The sequence below is a fragment of the Populus alba genome, chromosome 14 (assembly GCF_005239225.2).
Source record: "Populus alba chromosome 14, ASM523922v2, whole genome shotgun sequence".
Lineage (NCBI taxonomy): Eukaryota > Viridiplantae > Streptophyta > Magnoliopsida > Malpighiales > Salicaceae > Populus > Populus alba.
The window spans coordinates 13,480,299-13,499,436 of NC_133297.1; the positions used below are offsets into that span (position 1 = coordinate 13,480,299).

The 19,138-nt window shown below is 32.1% G+C and overlaps 2 protein-coding genes across 2 annotated transcripts; one reads left to right on the forward strand and one right to left on the reverse strand.

Annotated features, from left to right (window-relative positions):
- Positions 1 to 5,267: 5,267 nt before the first annotated feature.
- LOC118058328 (beta-galactosidase 16) lies at positions 5,268 to 12,727 on the reverse strand. Its single transcript, XM_035071066.2, is given in 20 exon segments — positions 5,268 to 5,532; positions 5,675 to 6,026; positions 6,177 to 6,322; positions 6,411 to 6,515; positions 6,831 to 6,935; positions 7,075 to 7,184; positions 7,394 to 7,485; positions 7,590 to 7,771; positions 7,880 to 8,044; positions 8,167 to 8,285; positions 8,361 to 8,445; positions 8,522 to 8,627; positions 9,065 to 9,172; positions 9,279 to 9,288; positions 9,425 to 9,572; positions 9,675 to 9,767; positions 9,861 to 9,927; positions 10,051 to 10,163; positions 10,371 to 10,466; positions 12,240 to 12,727. Coding segments are annotated over 20 exon segments (2,478 nt in total). The 5' UTR covers positions 12,405 to 12,727; the 3' UTR covers positions 5,268 to 5,421.
- A 1,557-nt stretch (positions 12,728 to 14,284) lies between these two features.
- On the forward strand, positions 14,285 to 17,682 carry LOC118058247 (proteasome subunit beta type-3-A). The gene is made up of 7 exons (XM_035070992.2): positions 14,285 to 14,444; positions 14,554 to 14,735; positions 15,064 to 15,171; positions 15,413 to 15,502; positions 16,112 to 16,196; positions 16,772 to 16,866; positions 17,017 to 17,682. Exons 1-7 carry the CDS (start codon positions 14,439 to 14,441, stop codon positions 17,063 to 17,065), a joined length of 615 nt encoding a protein of 204 aa, XP_034926883.1. The 5' UTR covers positions 14,285 to 14,438; the 3' UTR covers positions 17,066 to 17,682.
- Positions 17,683 to 19,138: the final 1,456 nt, after the last annotated feature.

The window sequence follows — 19,138 nt, forward strand, 5'->3', positions numbered from 1 at the left end:
GTGGCACGTGCTCGAAAGTTTTGTTTCTTTGATCAAAACGTTTTTCTCATATTTGTTTTTTTATTCAGTTTTATTGTTAATTAATAAACTTGTTGTATTTATTGTGATAATTAATGTGTTTGGTAAAGTGGTGTTGATTTTTTTAAAAAATATTTTTTATTTAAAAATATATTAAGAAAATTTTAAATTTTATTTTATTTTTTATATTAGTATATTAAAATTATAAAAATAATTAAAAAAATATAAATTTAATATTTTTTGAAATAAAATATATTTTTAAAATGTATCAATATAACACGTACAAATATTTCCAAGGTTTGCATTCTGTTAGTGTGTTTGGTATTGTGGTAGCTGTTATGGTTATGGTTTGAAAAAAATTATTTTATAAAAAATACTTTTAGTTGAGGTTTGTTTGAAAAAAATAGGCGTTTGGTTAAAACTGTGGTTAAAGAAAAAGTAGTTTAATGTGTTTTGTTAAGAATGCTTTTGAAATTAAGGTTATAAAATAATTTTAAAAAATATATGTTAATATTGATGGTTTTAAATTTAAATATTGTAAAATTAATTACTCCTATTATATCATGAAAAAAATAATACTTTATATAAAATATTTTTTATTATTCCATTAAACTATTTATAATTCCATTACGTACAAAATTCATTCGATAAAAACTAGAGTTTTCGTAATTTTTTGAGCGTATAATAAAATTAAATAAAATATTATCAGATATAAAATTGATATTACTGTGCGAGTGAATTTAATTCACTATATACTAGTTTCTTGAGAAAAAAATATTATTCACATCGCGAATGAATTTAATTCTCTAAACTAGTTTTTTAAAAAATAAAATTAATACAATTAACACACTAAAAAAACCTGCGGATAGTGCAAGTGAATTGCACTGTTCACGTGAACAGTACAATTCACTTGTGAACAGTGCAGTGAATTGCAGTGTTCATTATTTTTTATAGCTTGCAGTCATGAAAAGTAGGTTTTCATAACTTTTTCTTTACAATATTTTAAATGTAAAAATTATATGGGCTTTATATATAATAAATTATTATTTTTTTATCATCAAATAGCTACAGACTACGTTTTAAATAAAACACAGTTACAGCCACAACCGCGTAAACAAACGGAGTCGTAAGTGGGTTGCAGGTCGTTTAACAATTTCACTGTCCACTGCATGCACGAATTGCCAGGACGTTTCTTCATTTTCTTTTTTTTTTTGTCCCGCCACCTGCTGCTGCCTGCTTGTCTGCGTATGTTGATTGCCGTAGAAAGCTAGAGCATGCTAAAAACTGGCATTTTTATAACTAGAACTCAACTAACCGACTTCTTTTTTCATTCTAAAAACAACGATTCTCTTTTCTCTCTCAAATTTCATGAACTAGAATGTGAACAAAATGAAACTTTAAACTAAAATGTATAGCTATCAAACTAAAGGGATCAAAAGGGATTTTTTTTAATAAATCTCAAGGCTTGAAACGTTGACACAATTTGTTTCAAAAAAGGTTATCATTTTTTTTTCTTTTCAATCTTGGTTTCCTAGCTCTCAATTTTTGAATTTTTATTTTAAAAAGGGATATATTTTTTTGAGATTATAATATTTTTATAAAAATAAATCAAATTAAATATGAAGTATGATCTTTAATAAATCTAAGGATTAAAAAAAAAAAAACTATGGACGAGAAACAAAACAGATAATCCAACAGTAAAACCATTAAACCAGAGTTGAAAACTTGAAATAGATTTTTCTTTAATTCCTAATCTTAATCTGGCCCCACCACGAGATTACGGCCCTGAAGCTAAAAAATATAACTATTCCCCAAAATACAGAGGCCCCAAAAAAACAGAGCGCGGCGCCAGACTCCACACTGGGAGGGAACGAATAACCTGACCATCTTCTCAGCACCAACGATGAAGCGAGCCAGACCTCCGCCGCCACTCACCACCACCAAATAATCACTAATACCAACTCCATCAACCCCGCCACCCGTCCAAAAAACACCAAAAGTTAATTTTCAAACCAACAAACTGGGCCCCACTCAACCTGACTCGGTCAGAACCCTCACTCCCGCTCACGTTCCCTACAATACACATGCACCTCTCGGTCGTCACTTAACCCCCCTTAAACACCACCAAAACGGCGACGTGTATTACCAAATCCACCATCCTCCCTCCCAATCCCCAGCCAAATTAGCTCTCCTCGATTTCTTTTAAAAATTCGTGTTTGGCAGTGTGGTAGCGATTACTTTTCAAATAGCTTTTCGTGCCGAAATACATGTCAATAATATTTTTTTATTTTTTAAAAATTATTTTTGACATCAGTACATCAAAACAATCCAAAAGGTACAAATCACACTTAATTTTAACAAAATAAAATAAAATTGAAATTCATGAAAATAACGGTTGAAACGCAGAGCCAAACGGCTCTGAACCTCAACATCTCGCTAACCGAAATGTGGCACGGATTCTCCTCCTCTGATTCTCGTTTCTCCGAATTGTCACCGCATTTGAAATGAGCTAGGGTTTTGAGGCAGGATCCGCTTGAGGGCTTGATTCAATTTTTATGCTCTTCGAATAATAACATCGCGAGGATCACTAAAATGGTGGATCTCGTGTCGTCATTGGGTGATTATCTGGAGAATGTTGAGGGCTTCGAGTTCCACGCGTTTCCTTCTTTGGAAATATATTAGTTGATTAGTAGTTTAATGCAAAATCAAACTGTTTGTTTCGATTTTATTTTTTATTTTTATTCGTGTTATCCATCAATAATCAGGAAATAGCAAATGATTCACAGCCCACGTCCATTTTGAGTTTTCCTTTTCCTATTTTAAGTGCACTTTTTAAATTGAATGTTTTTTTTTAGCCTCACTATTTCAATTTTTTTCTATCTCAAAACAATAATCACGATGACTTAGATACTTTTACAAGGTGGACTAAATATATAGCTTATTATTGAACCATCTCTCTATTGAGGTATATACAACCATTGCTGAATTTTGAGACTTTAACGTCATATGAGAAAATCTTACGAGATAATCTAATGAGAAATTTTATGGTATTTAAAGATTAATTAATAATTATTCTCTAGGGCTTAAGAAGAAGAGAGAAATTATATGTGAAGTTATTCATTTTTAATGAGTCATATATTTTATTTTATTTCTCCTTGTTTTTGTTTCTTTCTTTTTTCAAAGTGGACTTCAAGAAATAATTAATAAGATATCAATGGTTATTTTTTGTACATCTTAAAACTTTCTAAATAATCTTGTTATTGATCTTATTGATTTGGTCCATGTAATAAAATCTTCATATTAATTATCCCAATAACATCTTTTTTTACCGAGTTTTCCGTTGAAAAATGGTTAAAAAACAAAAAGAGGAATGTGCAGACCAAGAAACAAAACATTATAGTTTAAAACAATATTTTTTTTATGCTTTTGCTATTCTCATCAAAAACCAATAGCCTTATTGACGGGGTAATAACATCATTTTCATGTGACCCATTGGTCATTGCCAAATTAATTAAAATAAATTAGTCTTTTCACTTTAGCACAGCAAAATTATTTCAATACCTTTTAAAAAAGATTATTAAACTGGTATCTGAGAGCTTCTTCGCCTTTTTTTTTTAAAGTACAATGAAATAATAGAAGTTACATTTATAATAAAAAAATTACTAAGATGGTGTGCAAAGTGTTTTTTGTATTTTCAAGCTGTTATATATATATATATGTATAATCAAATTGAAAGAGGAACAATATGATATTTAATATATAAAATATTATTTAAAAAGAAAAGGTGGTTGACGCGTGAATAATATACCAGCAAGTGGAAGACGCCCAAGCTATTCGAACGGCCTATGATGGATTTACGATGGCTTCTAAGGAGATGTTCAAATTGTCTTGACTTCCTCTTTTGTACTTGGGTGGCGCATGTGGATTTCGTGCTTGCCCCTCTAATTTTTTCAAGTAGTTATTCAATTTGTTTTTCCTTCAACTTTGATTCTTTTTTTTAGTTATAATTTATTTTATTTGAAATAATTTATAAAATTAGAATTATTTTTTAATTTCATCTTCTAATTTTTTTTATCTAATATATTTGATCATAATTCTTTTTATTGCTATTTGTTTTTTTATCATTTTCTTGATTTATTTAATTTTTCAATTTTTATCCCTTTGTTGTTTTATTTCATTTAATTTTTATATCATTTCTAATCCCTTTTTTTTGTTACTATTTGTTTTTTGTTTTTAATTTTAGATGATTGAGAAATTTTTTTCGTGATTGTTTTGGGTTTGCCTTCAATGAGGTAACTTAGTTTCATAACTTAGGTTACAGGTTTCAAAGATTAGCTTGATTTGATTTTTAGGTTCTTTTTTAACAATTTTTTTGTTTTTCTATTTCATTTTTAATATTAGATTATCAAGCCTCCAACCTCGTGATTTTTTGCTACTTTTCTTTTTATAGGGCTAATCTTATTTAATATCCCGGGTCGAGAATTAATCAGGTTAACTCGAGTTGACTCATATTTTCTTAAAATTTTTTTTTTAATTGGATTTTTTAGTTTCACTTTTTATTATTTAGTTTACTTGAGAGTTAATATCCATTGTTTTGTTCAATTTTTTTTTTTTGCATGAGGTTATATTGACTTTGAAACCGAGCCATGAATTTGACATGATGACTTGAGTTTTGTTTTATTTTGTTTTATTTTTTTTATAAAATTGATATTATTTTTATTTCATCTTTAGATGTTTGATTTGTTGGTAATGGAGTTTTGATTTTTTTTTCTTTTTATGGCTATCATGTTCTTATTTATTTTTTGCTTTATTATTAAATAAGATATTTAAGATAGTTTAAAAATATTTGAATGATATATTTTTTATAATATTGATACACAATTTTTCTTTTATTAGTCATTGTTGTTGTTGGCTTGCTTATTTAACCCATTCAAATTAACGGTGTGAGTCCTAATTTTTGTTAACTTTTTTTAAAATGCTATTATCACTTGAGTATTATTTTTTAATTTTATGAAAATTTTGATAGGTAACATGTAGCACAAAGCACCCATCTAATTTTACCTAGAATTAGCACTCATATTTCTTTGGTTCTCTGGTTACCCCATCATTTATAAATCATCTTTGGTGTCACCATTTGCGCAATTTGTACAATCTCTTTCTCATCTCCTTAACAACCTGTCTCCCGATTTTCTTCTCTATTTATGATTTAAGACTTTATCTTACGCCCCCCCTCCCCAAGAAAAAAAATAATAATAACAAGCAAAGTTTATACAATTAAATTTTGACGGTGAAACCATCAAGTTATTCATTCTAATCCACTAAAAATTACACTCTTAACAGTAAATTGAATAACCAGTGGATTTCCTCGGAGGAGCTGTAACAGAGGTGACACTAAAGTGCCCCTTAAGCGCACTTGGCATCAACCAACAAAGATTTTGCAATGCCTGGACATGGATCACCTTTGAAGTTCTTGCTTGACACAGGAATGGAACATCTTTCCTTACCAAGACAAGCCTGCAAAACATAGGAAATCGAAAAGATTATACTAAATAACTAGTGATATTGGAGAGAATTGGAGAAAGTCTGATTAACAATATATACTTACATTTTAATATTCCGGACAACCATTAATTAGAGAAAGGAATAGAGATCTCACCTTCTCTACAGTGGCTCGAGAATTAGATGCATGGCAACTTCCAATGGCATAAGTTTCACAGTCACCAGAAGGAGTTCCAAAGCTCGAGAAGAGAACGCTTGAAATCTTTCTTCCGCGTGGACAACGAAGCTGAACTTTAGGCCTCCTGCCATATTTCCTTTTTCTGGTCCCGTTAATCTGGTTTTCTCCTTGCCATGAGATCACTGGCGGTGGATGTGAAATGGACACGTAACCACATACTTTCGTAATTGACATAGTGCCTAAGGAAATTCCGAGAGGGTTTCCCCTTTCCTCTTCCAGTATAACTAATAGGTTCCCTGAAGGTTTGAGGAAAGATCGAGGTATATGGTTCCTTGAAGAGAAAAAAGGTTGACCATATTGTAAGCAAAGATTACAATCTAACTGCTACATAAATAATTCTGATCGTGTTATGCGAGAAATAAAAGAACAATTACGTTGATATTTGCATTCATGAAAAACAAATATTATTTCTAAAGCTTACCGTGTCTGATAGGGATTCCCATCAGAGTCAAGAAATGAGACCCAGTATCTGCCAATGCTTCGGCCGTTAACCCAAGCTTCGCCCTTGCCCATGGATGCAAGGTTCAATGCAACAGGATCATTTCCTGCTGGTGCATCAAAAACAGTCTGCAAGTTTGCAATAAATTAGGAGGTTGATAAGGACTAAACATAAATCTGATTCAATCAAGAATTATCATTGACCAAATTAATGTACCTTGTACCATGTGAGTGGCTGAGATGAGCTTGCATACCGGCTCCAGTAAGCTTTAACGCTTGCGTTGTTTCTATGAAGTTGGATATTCTCACCTGACAACCCAACCTTGGGAAAATCATACTTGTATCAGTTTGACTTTGTACAGGAATTACATGGAATAATCGATAATGTGAAAAATATGGACCAGCCAAGGATAAGAAACATAGAAAAGGAAGGGATTTTCATGAGAAAAAGGTGAAAATGGCTTTGATAAAAAATGATGGCAAGCCAATTTCACTAATGAGAGGAAATGTGTATCTCAGAAAATGAAAGGGACTCAGAAAATGAAAGGGATACAGCAATATCATAAATGTTGAAAATATATAAGACTAAGCTTGTAAAGATTGAGATCTACTTATTTGCTAGAAGACGATTACGTACCTTGTATCCCCATAGATAAGTAGTAAAATCATGAAGTTCGTGTTGGCGCTGAATGGTCACACGACGTAGTCCAGCAACTCTTCGTTCGAGATATGCCCCCGCATCCTTAAGGCCAATGCACAAATAAAAGTGAATTAACGTTGGGATTTTGTCGATGTAATGAAACATTCTTTCACAGTCAGGTGGACCACAACAACAGTTCAAGACTGCAAGTTTATGAAGAAAAACTACGATAGAGAAGTACCGGCAATCCAGTCATCACACTGAGCAAGGAAACATAATTGGTTCCACGTTTTAGAGGAAGACTCCTCTGCAGGGTGAAACTTTTATTGTCATGACTTCCATGAGCAGATCCTAGAAAACAAGATCTATAACATTATGTCTGGAAAGTTTGATTATCAGAGAGAAAGTTCTTAAAATCCCAGGAAATTCAAGCTGTCATGGTCTGTGTGAAAATTCTGTGCTTTAAAATGATTGTATTTTAAGAAAATTCTGTGGCAAAATATTTGGGTTTCGCATATGAGATCCTTCAAAAAATAAACAGAATGGATGTGATAACCTGCCTATAAATTCTCCATTGACAAAAGCATGTAAATTGTGTCCAAGGGAGTTCACCGTAAGTACAGAATGAGCATTAGAGGAATTTTGGTGAAACCTGCATAAAAACATCATAGAATGCAGTGCATGAAAACGTGGTTCAGGCATATATAACCAGATTTCAGGTCTATTTGATCTTATCATATCATCATCTTTGTTTACCTGAAAGTGTACCAAAGATAATCGGATGAATCTTTGGTTGTATTCATGTGCTCTAGTAGCATGTTTGCTCTCAAAGAACTTTCATCAAAACTGGGAATATATTCTTTATATTCTTTCCATTGTTCAATTGAATCAAATTTATGCCTTCTTGTGGCCACTCTTGTACCATATTGTGTGCTTACCTGTCCAAAATAGAAAATTAAAAATGGAGAAGAAACGCATGATTTCTTGTTTTCAGCAGGAATATCGTATGCGAGTGGTAAAAATTAGTACTTGCGACTGAACCATACTTGTGCAGTGTTGAAGGCAACGGTTTTGCAGTCTGGTAGGATGCTAATTGACTTTGGAGGTAATTTATACGATGACCCTTTGAAATGTACCGTGGCATTGCTTCTCCCATCATGGTTCACGAGAAATGCAGCGCATTCGTCTGAATTTCTTTCGAATGCAAAGGCCTTCAATCAACGCAGTCGTGATATACATTTTTCACTTTGCAAGATTAAGATAACTGGAAAAAATGCATTCTGAGGAAAATAGGAAATTAAAATCACTACAAGCTATTATACCGAGTTCTTACTTCTTGCAGTTGGCCAAGAGAGAAATTTATCCCTTTTCTGGAAAGGAGAGGCTTCCTGCATAGCTTTATTGCAGCGTGTAATTCCTTCAGGTGACCATGCTTTGGTTGCCTCAGCAAACCTATGCACCCACTCAGGAAGTCAAATTTGTCCTTGATAAGATAAAACAGGTACTTGATATTAAAGCAGAACTTACCATACTCATCCAGAGGGGCTTGATCGTAATAACTTGTGGGTACATACTCAGCAGCTGTTCTTCCGAAATTGGTTCCTCCATGATACTAGAATAAAGGAATGATTTTAAGAAACCATGTATTGTTGAATGATTTTAAGAAACCATTAGAATGAGAAGCAAACCATGTAATAATTCACAAAGCTTCCTCCCTTCGCAATGAATAGTGCAGCATGGAATGCTATGTCTTCAGCAGATCTCGATCTAGTTTCTTTACCATATGTTTGATAGCTTCATGAGATAACAGAGTCATTAGGTGGAAGCAAGCTATTTAACAACCCTTTAAAATCGATTATCAAACAGACATGTTCTTTTACGTTGTAATTAGCATAAAAGCCAGAAGTAAAGCAAGAGAATCAGATCTGCATTGAAAAGATGACAGCGTTGGAATATAAGTTTTTCAAAAGCAATTTTTTTAATTTACAAGAAATCTTAACTCTGATAGACACTATCTCTCCTGTTCCAAGCAAGTTTCAAAAGGGTGTCTGGATGCCAAAAGATGTAAATTTGAATGACTTGCTTTTAAGAACTGGCAGAGAATTCAACAAAAAGGGGATCTTCTATGCCTTCCATTTTTTGTATTTGAATCAGGAAATTATATTCCAAGATAAATCCAAATTCAAAGTGGTGGTTTTATAATGAGCACAGAGGATTTGATTAACACGTACACACTTGTCCAGTTCTCTGTCCACATTGCAGGCTTCCTTGGTGAATTTGGTCCTGAAAATGTTTCTCCACATCGCAACAGTCAATATTGAAATCATTTAAATTGCATGCTCAAGTGAAAGTTGCTTAATTTTATCAGCTTTTACCATGTCAAAGAACCAATTCAACCAAAAGCTTAAGCCACCTCCTCAAGTGAAAGCCCTTTGGGCTTGAAACTTGCACAAGCCTACATTATCTTGTGCTTAATTTTATCAAATAAATGAGAATGGTGAGATTCGAACTCGTGACCGTTGGTCATTAAAGCTCTGATTGAAGAAGATTTATATTATTCTCTAACAATATGCTGTAGGCAAAAGGGAGACTAACCACCGGGTCAGGAGCATCATCTTGCTTGCACATTACCCAGGGAACACCAGTATGTAGCCCCACAGCCATCTTTGCTGCCCACTTAACATAAGGTGGCCCTTTCTCATGGAATGCTGCTTCTACATTTCCATATTCATTTTCAATCTACATGTTTACAACTCTAAATATCATTAAAATGGGATTGCAGAGATGTTGCAACATGGAAATAAGAAGAAAAAAAACTGCATAAATTCACGAACTGGAAACCTGTGAGAGTATAATTGGCCCTCCTTGTGAAGCATACAACTTCTCTGCTTTCAACATTTTTACTATCATCTTCGCATACCTTTTCATATGATACTGCCAGTTAACAAATGGAAATGAGCTCAGTAATTTTATTCTTTTAGTCATCAACCACTGATTGATAAATAATTAGCAGTGCTTTTATAATACCTTGAATGGCTTGTTGTCAGAACGAAAAATGATTCCTGGTACATCATGCAGCCAAAATGGCAAACCTCTGCAAAGAAATAAATATTCCTCAGGTAAAACACTCTTTGCTTCGACGATGAATACTGTATTTATATTCAAGGGAGAAATACAATTTTTAATATATCTAATATTTTTTTCCTAATTTACTTACCCATAAGTCCATTCACTCTCGATGAAGGGTCCGATCCTAAGACAAACATAGAGTCCCTGCGCATGAACTTCTCTAATGAACCTCACCAAATCCTTTCTTCCACTAAAATCAGACTGCATTGGCACCGCGAATGTTGGTATCAGTACAAATAATTTAGATGATACTGCGGTATTTTTATTATTTTTTAAAAATTATTTTTAATATTAATACATTAAAATAATAAAAAAATACAAAATAATTAATTTTTTAAAAATACTTTTTTAAAACAATACAGCCACGCTATGACTTTGGATCATGTTGAGAGATTAATCGATGGTCACCTGTCCTTGTTGGGGTTCGTGGAGATTCCAAAATACGTAAGTGTCAATGGCATCTAAACCTCCTGCTCTGGCCTTGGAAATTAAATATGGCCACATCTGCAAATCCACGTCATCATAACATTACTAACGTAGGCTACAGATCTTTTATGAGAAATTCATTTTTCCACGATATGTGACATGTCGTTTGTAATTCGGACGTGAGGTCGTGCTCTTTACGATCCAACATGTAAGACTCGTCGTCTACATGGATATGATTGTTGTTCGCAATCCAACAGATGAGCGCCATCTGTAAGGCTGACGTTCATGTTGGAATTTTAACTACTATTGTTTGACCGTGACAAATCTCCATTTGTTATATTTATGGAATGTGTAATTAGGGGATTGGTTAAAGAGATTTTGGTCCACGAGTTGACAGCGAAATTATTGATGTGTTTGAAATTATAATTTTAATTATTTTTTAAATGTTTTTTAATTAAAATAATATATTTTTTTAAAAAATTATTTTTGATATCAGCGAATATCAAAATAATTTAAAAATATTAAAAAATATATTAATTTAAAAGTGAAAAAAAATTTTAAATTTAAATTTTTTTAATTTTTTTAAAATATATATAAAAAGACTTAGAATGAGTAACCATAAAATATAAAAACCAAGAGGGAAGAATGTGGAAAAGTAATAAAACAAACTCAGCGCATTAAGGGAAATAAATATTGTATCTCATGAAATTCAGCTTTCAGAATATACCGTAGGGTTGAAGGCGGGATTAGCTTTTATTATTATTGTTATTGTTATTATTTTGAAATTTGTTATGCTTTATTATATTATAGACTGATAAAATCATTTAAATTGAAGTTATCATTGAATATATAATCTAAATCAGTTTTTTTAAAATAAATTAATTTAAATAAAACTAAATAAATTTCTTAAGGGATGGATTATTTTCTCAAAAACACACAAATATTATAAAAAACATAATTAAAAACGTAACAATAGTCAAAACATTATACATATATATATATATATATTTTTAAATAATAATATTATATAATCTAATTAAGATCCATACAAGCTAATGTCGAATATACTTAAAATGAAATGACTTCGGTGGTTAATTTTAAAATATTTTTAGGTTAATTATATAAAAGAAAAGGTTAATTTTATATATATACACTCAAGGTTGTTTTTATTTCTTAAATAAAATTAATAAACAACCTTACATATCAAAAGGCATCACTTTCCATTTTTTTTTTTAAGTGTAAGCTAATATAATTCTGAATTACTGTTATAAAAATCACCTTTCACTCTAAGAAATTAAGCGATTTATTTTAAAATTCTAACCAAACATTCCTTTCAAAGCAAAATAATTAATAAAATCTGGGAGACAGAGTATTCCATTTTTTATTCAAATATAAGAACGCCAGAAATTAATGATTTCTTAGTTAAAAATATTATAAGCCTTTTTTTAGAATAAAAAAGTACTCGTTTCTTTTATAATCCTCTTTTTTAACAAATTAAAAATATATAATCTCTGGTGCTGATGATTTTTGCTTAACATTTGAAAAAAATTATAAAAAAAATACTTATTGAAAGAGAAAAGAAATTGCTGATCCTCCAGTCTAGCTTCGGGTTGAATTCAAAGGAGGCCGAGCAAGAAAAATTGCAGTGGTGGTTAGGTAAAAATTCATTCACGCTAGAAATTGAAAGCCTCAGACCAACAAGGTTTCTTGAACAGCAATTAACATATTCTTTTAAATTAATTAAGATTGTGTTGGATCGAAAGGCCAAGATTCTGTAACATCATCCTCCACAACAAAAATTATAAACAGATTAAAACAAGAGATGCATAGAAGAGAAGGATACAAAAGTACCTGAGGAGTGCTGCGAGGATAGTGAATCGAACCAGAGAAAATGATCTTGTGTTTCCCATTGATGACCAAAGATCTTGAATCGTACGTCACGTTGCTGCCTCCATGAGCCATAATGACTATTGCACTTGCAGATAGCGATAAGCTCCACCATAGCATCCAACTCATCTCTATATGCCCAACTCTACTCCTCAGTGACCAGAGAAATCTCAAGCAACTCTATCGCCGATCCGGTATATATTCACCGGAATAAAAAAATGGTTGAAATTTACGGCACTGGAACTGATCTTTTCTCTGAGTATACAGGGGCGACGGTTTTTACGTTCCTATCTAAAACAAACTTCTTTTTTCAAAACAAACCTCTATATAACCTTGATCCATCAATCTACCTTGATTTTCTCTCTTTATCTCTCTATGAAAATGAAAATACCACTGAGTAGGCTTGCTAACACTTTTCTGTGGAGATGTATAGAAAATGAGTTGACAACCGAGGAATCTTACCGAATCCAGTTTCTTCCTTTTGGACCATATGGAAAATAGGTATATTATTTAAGGAAATAGCAATCTTCGGGGAATTCAAATCATTTTCATGGATTTAATATTAATATTATTATTATACACTGCTGCTTTGAAATTAAGAGAGGTGCATTATTATTAATACACTGGCATGTAATTAAATGTAATTTTTTCTTTTTAACAAGGGGGGAGAATTTGTTTCAAAATAACTAGAGAAAAAGAAAATTATACTGTAAGTTTTCACTATTTCTCAATGCAAAACACGCAGGATCACTTTTCAGGAGATATGCGTGACTCAACTGACCTGCATCTCTCGGGAAAAAAAAAAACTTTGCTCATGTATCTGACATGTCTCGAGTGCTACTGGAACTAGAAGTTGAATTTGTCACAACACAACTTATAATAAATCTCAAGAAAAAAAAAAACAAGTTGTGATAAAAAGATCCACATCCTCTTTTTGTCCATGTATGAGATTTTTTTAAGAATATGCTCTTAGAAATACATTAAAAAGATGCCAACTTTATTGAAATATTCTTTATTGTAAGAAAAATTTTATAGTATTCACACGATAACTAAACAAAGAAAAAAAAGAAACAAAAAGGAATTAATAACAACAACAACAATAATAATAAATTTAATAGGAAAAAGAATTCATACCACTTTTTAGTAGGATCATGTATGATTTTCTCTTTTCTATGCTATGAATAATCAATTATTAATTATAACTTAAGTAATATAAAATTCTTTACATTAACCATTAATAATAAAAAAATCCAACAGCAAACAAAGAAAAATGAGATTTTTTTTAATTTTTTTTAGTAATAATCTTTAACAAAAAAAAAACAAAATGAAATAACTAACTTATATTTAAAATTAAAATTTGTTAAACTAGGGTTCAAGGTATTTTTGTATTTTCATGTTATTTTTTTAATAATAATCAAGTTAACTGAAGAATATTATGATATTTTAATAAATTTAAAATATAATTTAAAAACAAAAATTGATTGATGCAAGCATTGGATGCACTCGTACATCAAATATAACACAACATATACGAGTTAGACCATGTATGATGTCTAAAGGATCTTCTTTGACGTGTTTGGAATTGTCACAGCAACCCCTCCCTCTCTAGACAGAGCTTTTGACATACCAATTACTGGTTTGACAATAATGATTTTTTATTATTATTTTAAAATAGCTTTTCAATCTGTTTTTCTTTTAAATTCTGATTTATATTTTTTTATTACTATTTGTTTTATTTAAAATAATCTATGAAATAATATATATTTTAAAATTTAAATTCTTCCTTCGAATTTTTTATCTATTAAATTTAATTCAATTTTTATTAATAAATATTTTTAAAAATAAAAATATTAATAAATTATTTTGTAACTGATTTTATATTTTTATATATATGATCTTCAAGTTTGTATTGCGGGCTGTCCTGTCCTGGGAGACAATTGCTTGCAGAAGAAGAAGAAAAAAATTCTAAGATTGGGTTTACTAATTAGGCCTATCGGGCCCAGTCCATCTTAACTTCTTGCATCTTCCCCAAGCCAGCCAGCATTCTATTCTACATGGAACTTCCTCTACAGAAACAGTAAAAGAAAAACTCAAAGATCTCCTAAATACTCTTTCATTCTCTCCTCCTCCTCTCCACTCTCCCCTCCAATCCTCAGTTTTCCGATGTCGGTACGTTGTTTTCCGTTCTTCCTTAAATCTCCTACTGTTTCTTGTCTGTGAAACTCTAATTTCTGCATGCTGTTACATTTTTTCTCTCTTAATTTTGTTTGGTTGGCAGATATTCGAGTACAATGGAAGTGCCATAGTAGCTATGGTAGGCAAGAACTGCTTCGCTATAGCTAGCGACCGACGACTTGGAGTTAACCTTCAAACAGTCGCTACTGATTTCCAGCGAATCTACAAAATCCACGATAAGCTCTTCGTCGGTCTCTCTGGCCTTGGCACTGACGCCCAAACTCTGTATATCTCACTCACGCACCAATTATCTTCTATTATTTTTTTTCCATATGTATTTTTAATTTTTTTTCTTGGCGTTTTTTTAGAGTTTTGTTATTCTTGCATAAATTTTCAAACTTTGTGATATACGGTAAGGTTTTCGAATTGTAGAGATTTCCGTAGACTAGGTTAGGCTTTATAATTCACCGCATTAAAGAAAAAAGAAAAGGATTGAGAGTGAACAAAAAGATTAATTATGCTTCAAGTCATGGGTTTTTTTGTGATTATTGTATGGCGATTTGGAGGTTGGATTGATTCTTGGGTTTGTGGGTGTGGCTGTAATAATATGTAGGTATCAGAGGCTTGTTTTCCGTCACAAATTGTATCAGCTGCGAGAAGAAAGGGACATGAAGCCTGAGACTTTTGCTAACCTTGTTTCTGCTGTACTTTATGAGAAAAGGTTTGTTCAGTCTATGCTTGTGTTAATTTGATTTTAATTACGACGAATGAAGTTTCGTTGGTGTAACAAGTAACAATATTATCTTTGGTCGCATATCAAGAATGCTTTGTGATGTTCAGGCATCACAACTAGGAAAAAGATCGATATGTCTGTAGCAGTCTGAGGTTCTCTGTGTCACATTTCATATAGAGCACTATTTCGATATGTACATGAAAATGAAATGCAATTGATTCTCTCTCAGGTTCGGTCCGTATTTCTGCCAACCTGTTATTGCTGGATTGGATGGTGATGACAAGCCATTCATTTGCACAATGGATTTCATTGGGGCCAAGTATGTTATACTTCTTTCATATTTTCTATCTTTTCAAACTTTAGAAGCGCTTTTATGGTTCTGTCAGCAACTGGAAATTGCTATGACCCATAGTGAAGGTAGCAGATCTTTTATCTTTTTATTTGTGGATTGGAAAAACATGGAGAGCACTATTTAATTTTTCTCTAATTTCTCCTGTTTATTTCGAGTAGTCTTTTGTAATTACTTCTTGACATGTTGGAAACTCTATTTCAAGATCAAAAAAATAATTGATGTTTTCTCTTATATTTGCTTGTCTCTCTAGCTTCTTGTTGAACCATTGACTTTTAGGTTATTTCGTGTACACCGGACAAAACCTGTAACTTGTCTTGAAAACCTTGGTTATGGATGTTCTTGGACTTTGTTTTCCAAGTTGTTCACGTTGATTATTGAAATTATGTGAATACTGTCTAGGTACATGCCATTAATTACACTACATATCTTATTGACATCAATAGTTGCCGTGTTTCCCATATAAGCAATAGCCTTGTGAAATAAACCAAAGTGCAGTTTCCCTTAAATAAATTTATCTTCTAGATGTGGTGCTATCCTTATTTTAGTTGTAATATTTTCATTCTTTCCCAAATGCAGGGAACTTGCAAAAGATTTTGTTGTTGCTGGCTCAGCCTCTGAGTCCCTTTATGGTGCCTGTGAAGCATTTTTCAAGCCTGACATGGTTAGTTAATTTAGCTACTTATGATTTGAAGCTGATCTAAAGAGTATGGATTTTGTGACTTGACACCTATGGCATATCATTCTGCTGTTTGTGCAAGACAATATCAGCAACAAATTGATATACTTGCCAGTTAAAAATATAATCCTACTTAAGTGAAAACCATAATTCAATAATCTATGTACAACGTCTTTTTTTCTTGGTGAGTGTATAAGCACTGGGCTGTAGCATAATTTTCAAGTTTAATTTCATTACAAGCCAAGTTTGAACCATGGTCTAATAAAAGAAAAGTTTACAAACATAAACTGTGTAGTTGTCATTAATTGCATCAATTGCCAGTCTAATGCATGAGATTTGTTATGTCCCTTTTGCAAAAGAAGCTACTGGTATAATACTTAGATCTGGTTTGTGACTCTAATGGACATCTATCCCATATGTTTAAGTTCCCCAGCTGGTTACCTCAAACAAGCAATCAGTGATGTGGTTGGGCATTGCTATTATGATTTCTGTATGAAAGCTTCTTCTTTCTACCCGATCATGAAAATATTTATTAACTGTATGTTATGTTCTCTGATCAGGAACCAGATGAATTATTTGAAGTTGTATCCCAAGCGTTGCTAGCATCAGTAGATCGGGACTGCTTGAGTGGTTGGGGAGGACACATCTATATTGTGTAGGCCTTCCATTAATTTCTCTTTCATTGCATAGTCAAATAGTTTATCAAATTGTACATCTTTATGATAGTGTAGTGTTGGATATAGCTTTCTGGCATTGAGTCTTTCAATTGTTGCGAGTCTTAACAAATCTTATGTTTATGCTTCAGGACCCCTGATGATATTAAAGAGAAAATCCTGAAGGGAAGGATGGATTGACAGCACCCCCCCTCATGTCCCAATTGGGCACCAGATCTTTCTTGCCAGACTATATACTTGGAGTTTGATTGGAAACATTCTGGTTTCTTTATTAATGAAAGCCATTATCTTGCAGCAACGGTTAAATTATGTGATTTGGATAAAATTTCGAAGTGCATTAACGAAGTTTAACTTTATTGCCAAGAAATGATGTTGTTTTGAATGCGGCCTTTACTTCTAAGATTGATGTGCTAATTATTGTTATGTTAGGTGGGCTTACCATTCAATCTCATCATATGGATCGGTTATTTCCATGAGCCTGAAAGCCTAGAGGTGCGCGTGCATGGCAGCTATTTTGGCTGAATGATTGTCTGAATACTCGTGAAGGCTTTCTCTCTTTTGCACTTGTAAGCAGAAGCCGGGAATCCAAAATTCACATGTTGGCAAACCGGAGGATGTGGTGCAACTTGTAAGTAATCATTGTGACAATCAGTAACGGTCCATGTGGCACTTTTTGCAATTTAACTAGGTTCTCACGCGTGATCATCTGAGTCCGTGGATTGCCAATCTGTTATGATAATTTCATAGGATCTGTGTAGACTATTGAGTATTTGATATTATTATTTGAGATTGTGTTATATATTGATTTTTAAAGTGTATTTTTTTTTAGAAATATATTAAAATAATATTTTTTTATATTAATATATCAAAATAATTTGTAATTAAAAAAATTAATTTTTATTTTTAAATACGGTTGAATTGCATGCTAGACACCTTCTAAGCTTGATAAAGTTTTTATCTGGATTGGGTCAAAGTAAAATGGATAAAAAAATTGATTCTGTTGGGTGTGGGTTAGGGGGTTCACGGTTCGGTTTGGACTCAAAAAACCAACTGAACCTGAATTACATTAATTTTGTGAAATATTAACCGGACCAAAAACCGGTTCAAACTGAACCGGTTCGGTTCGGTTAAATCCGGTTTTTTTTTGCAAAAAACCGGGAAATCTAATCCCTTCATCTAGATTCCCCCAAATCCCCTCCTCCCAGCTCTGAAAACCCGAACCCTGACCTGCCAACCCAAAAATCCACCCGGTCTTTTGGCTCTCTCATCCAAACCTTAGCAACCAAATCTGAATCCGTCATCAAAATCTACAAGAAAGACCTAGACAAGCCATTGGTGGTATTGGATCCTTCATGTGGAAAATCATTGTCCCATATGGCTAGAAAACAGAAACTATTTCAATTTTTCAGTGGAATTGATCAAATATGTGCCAAGTTTCCATATGCTTGAAATAAAGATAACTTCGAACCTTTAAATGTCCATCGCCAATCTTGCAAATGGCAAACAGTAAAAGCAAAAGGAGATTGGTACACAAAGGACATTTGAGAGGGGAAAAGAAGTGGGGCAGCCATCAAGAAATGGGGAAAAGAAGATTAAGAATTAATTAAGAGGGGAAGGAGGCGGCTTTTTGTGAGAGGCAGGAAGCTGATGTTAATTATTAGGGTTAGCTAACTATTTATACCAAAAATTTATATTTATTGTTTAGTGGGTCCGATTCGGTTTGGGCCGGTTTCTGGTTCAAAACCGAAACCGAATCGGACCTGCTAAAATTTATAGTTTTGAAAATCGGTTTAATCGGTTTTTTATTTCGGTTCGGTTTTTTCAGTTAATTTTTCTTCGATTTAATCGGTTTTCTCGGTTAATCAGTTATTTTGAACACCCCTAAGTGTGGGTGATGGATTTACTCAAATTACATGTGATTTGGTATTTTTACTATTTTTTTTATTAATACATATAATTATTATAAATTTATAAAACAAATTTAATCTTGTAATCTTCACTTATTAATTAAATTTTACATAATGAATCATAAAAATTGTTATTTTTAATTTATATATATATATATATATATATTAATCTTTGTAAAAATCAATATAAATTTCCATCTTTTATAATTTAAGTTCAATTTATAATCATGAATATGTAATGATAATAATAATAATAATAAACGAAGAACATATAAAATTATTATATTGGTTTCCTTTAGTATTTGTATCTAATATTTCTATATCAAGTATCAAATAGTATATAATG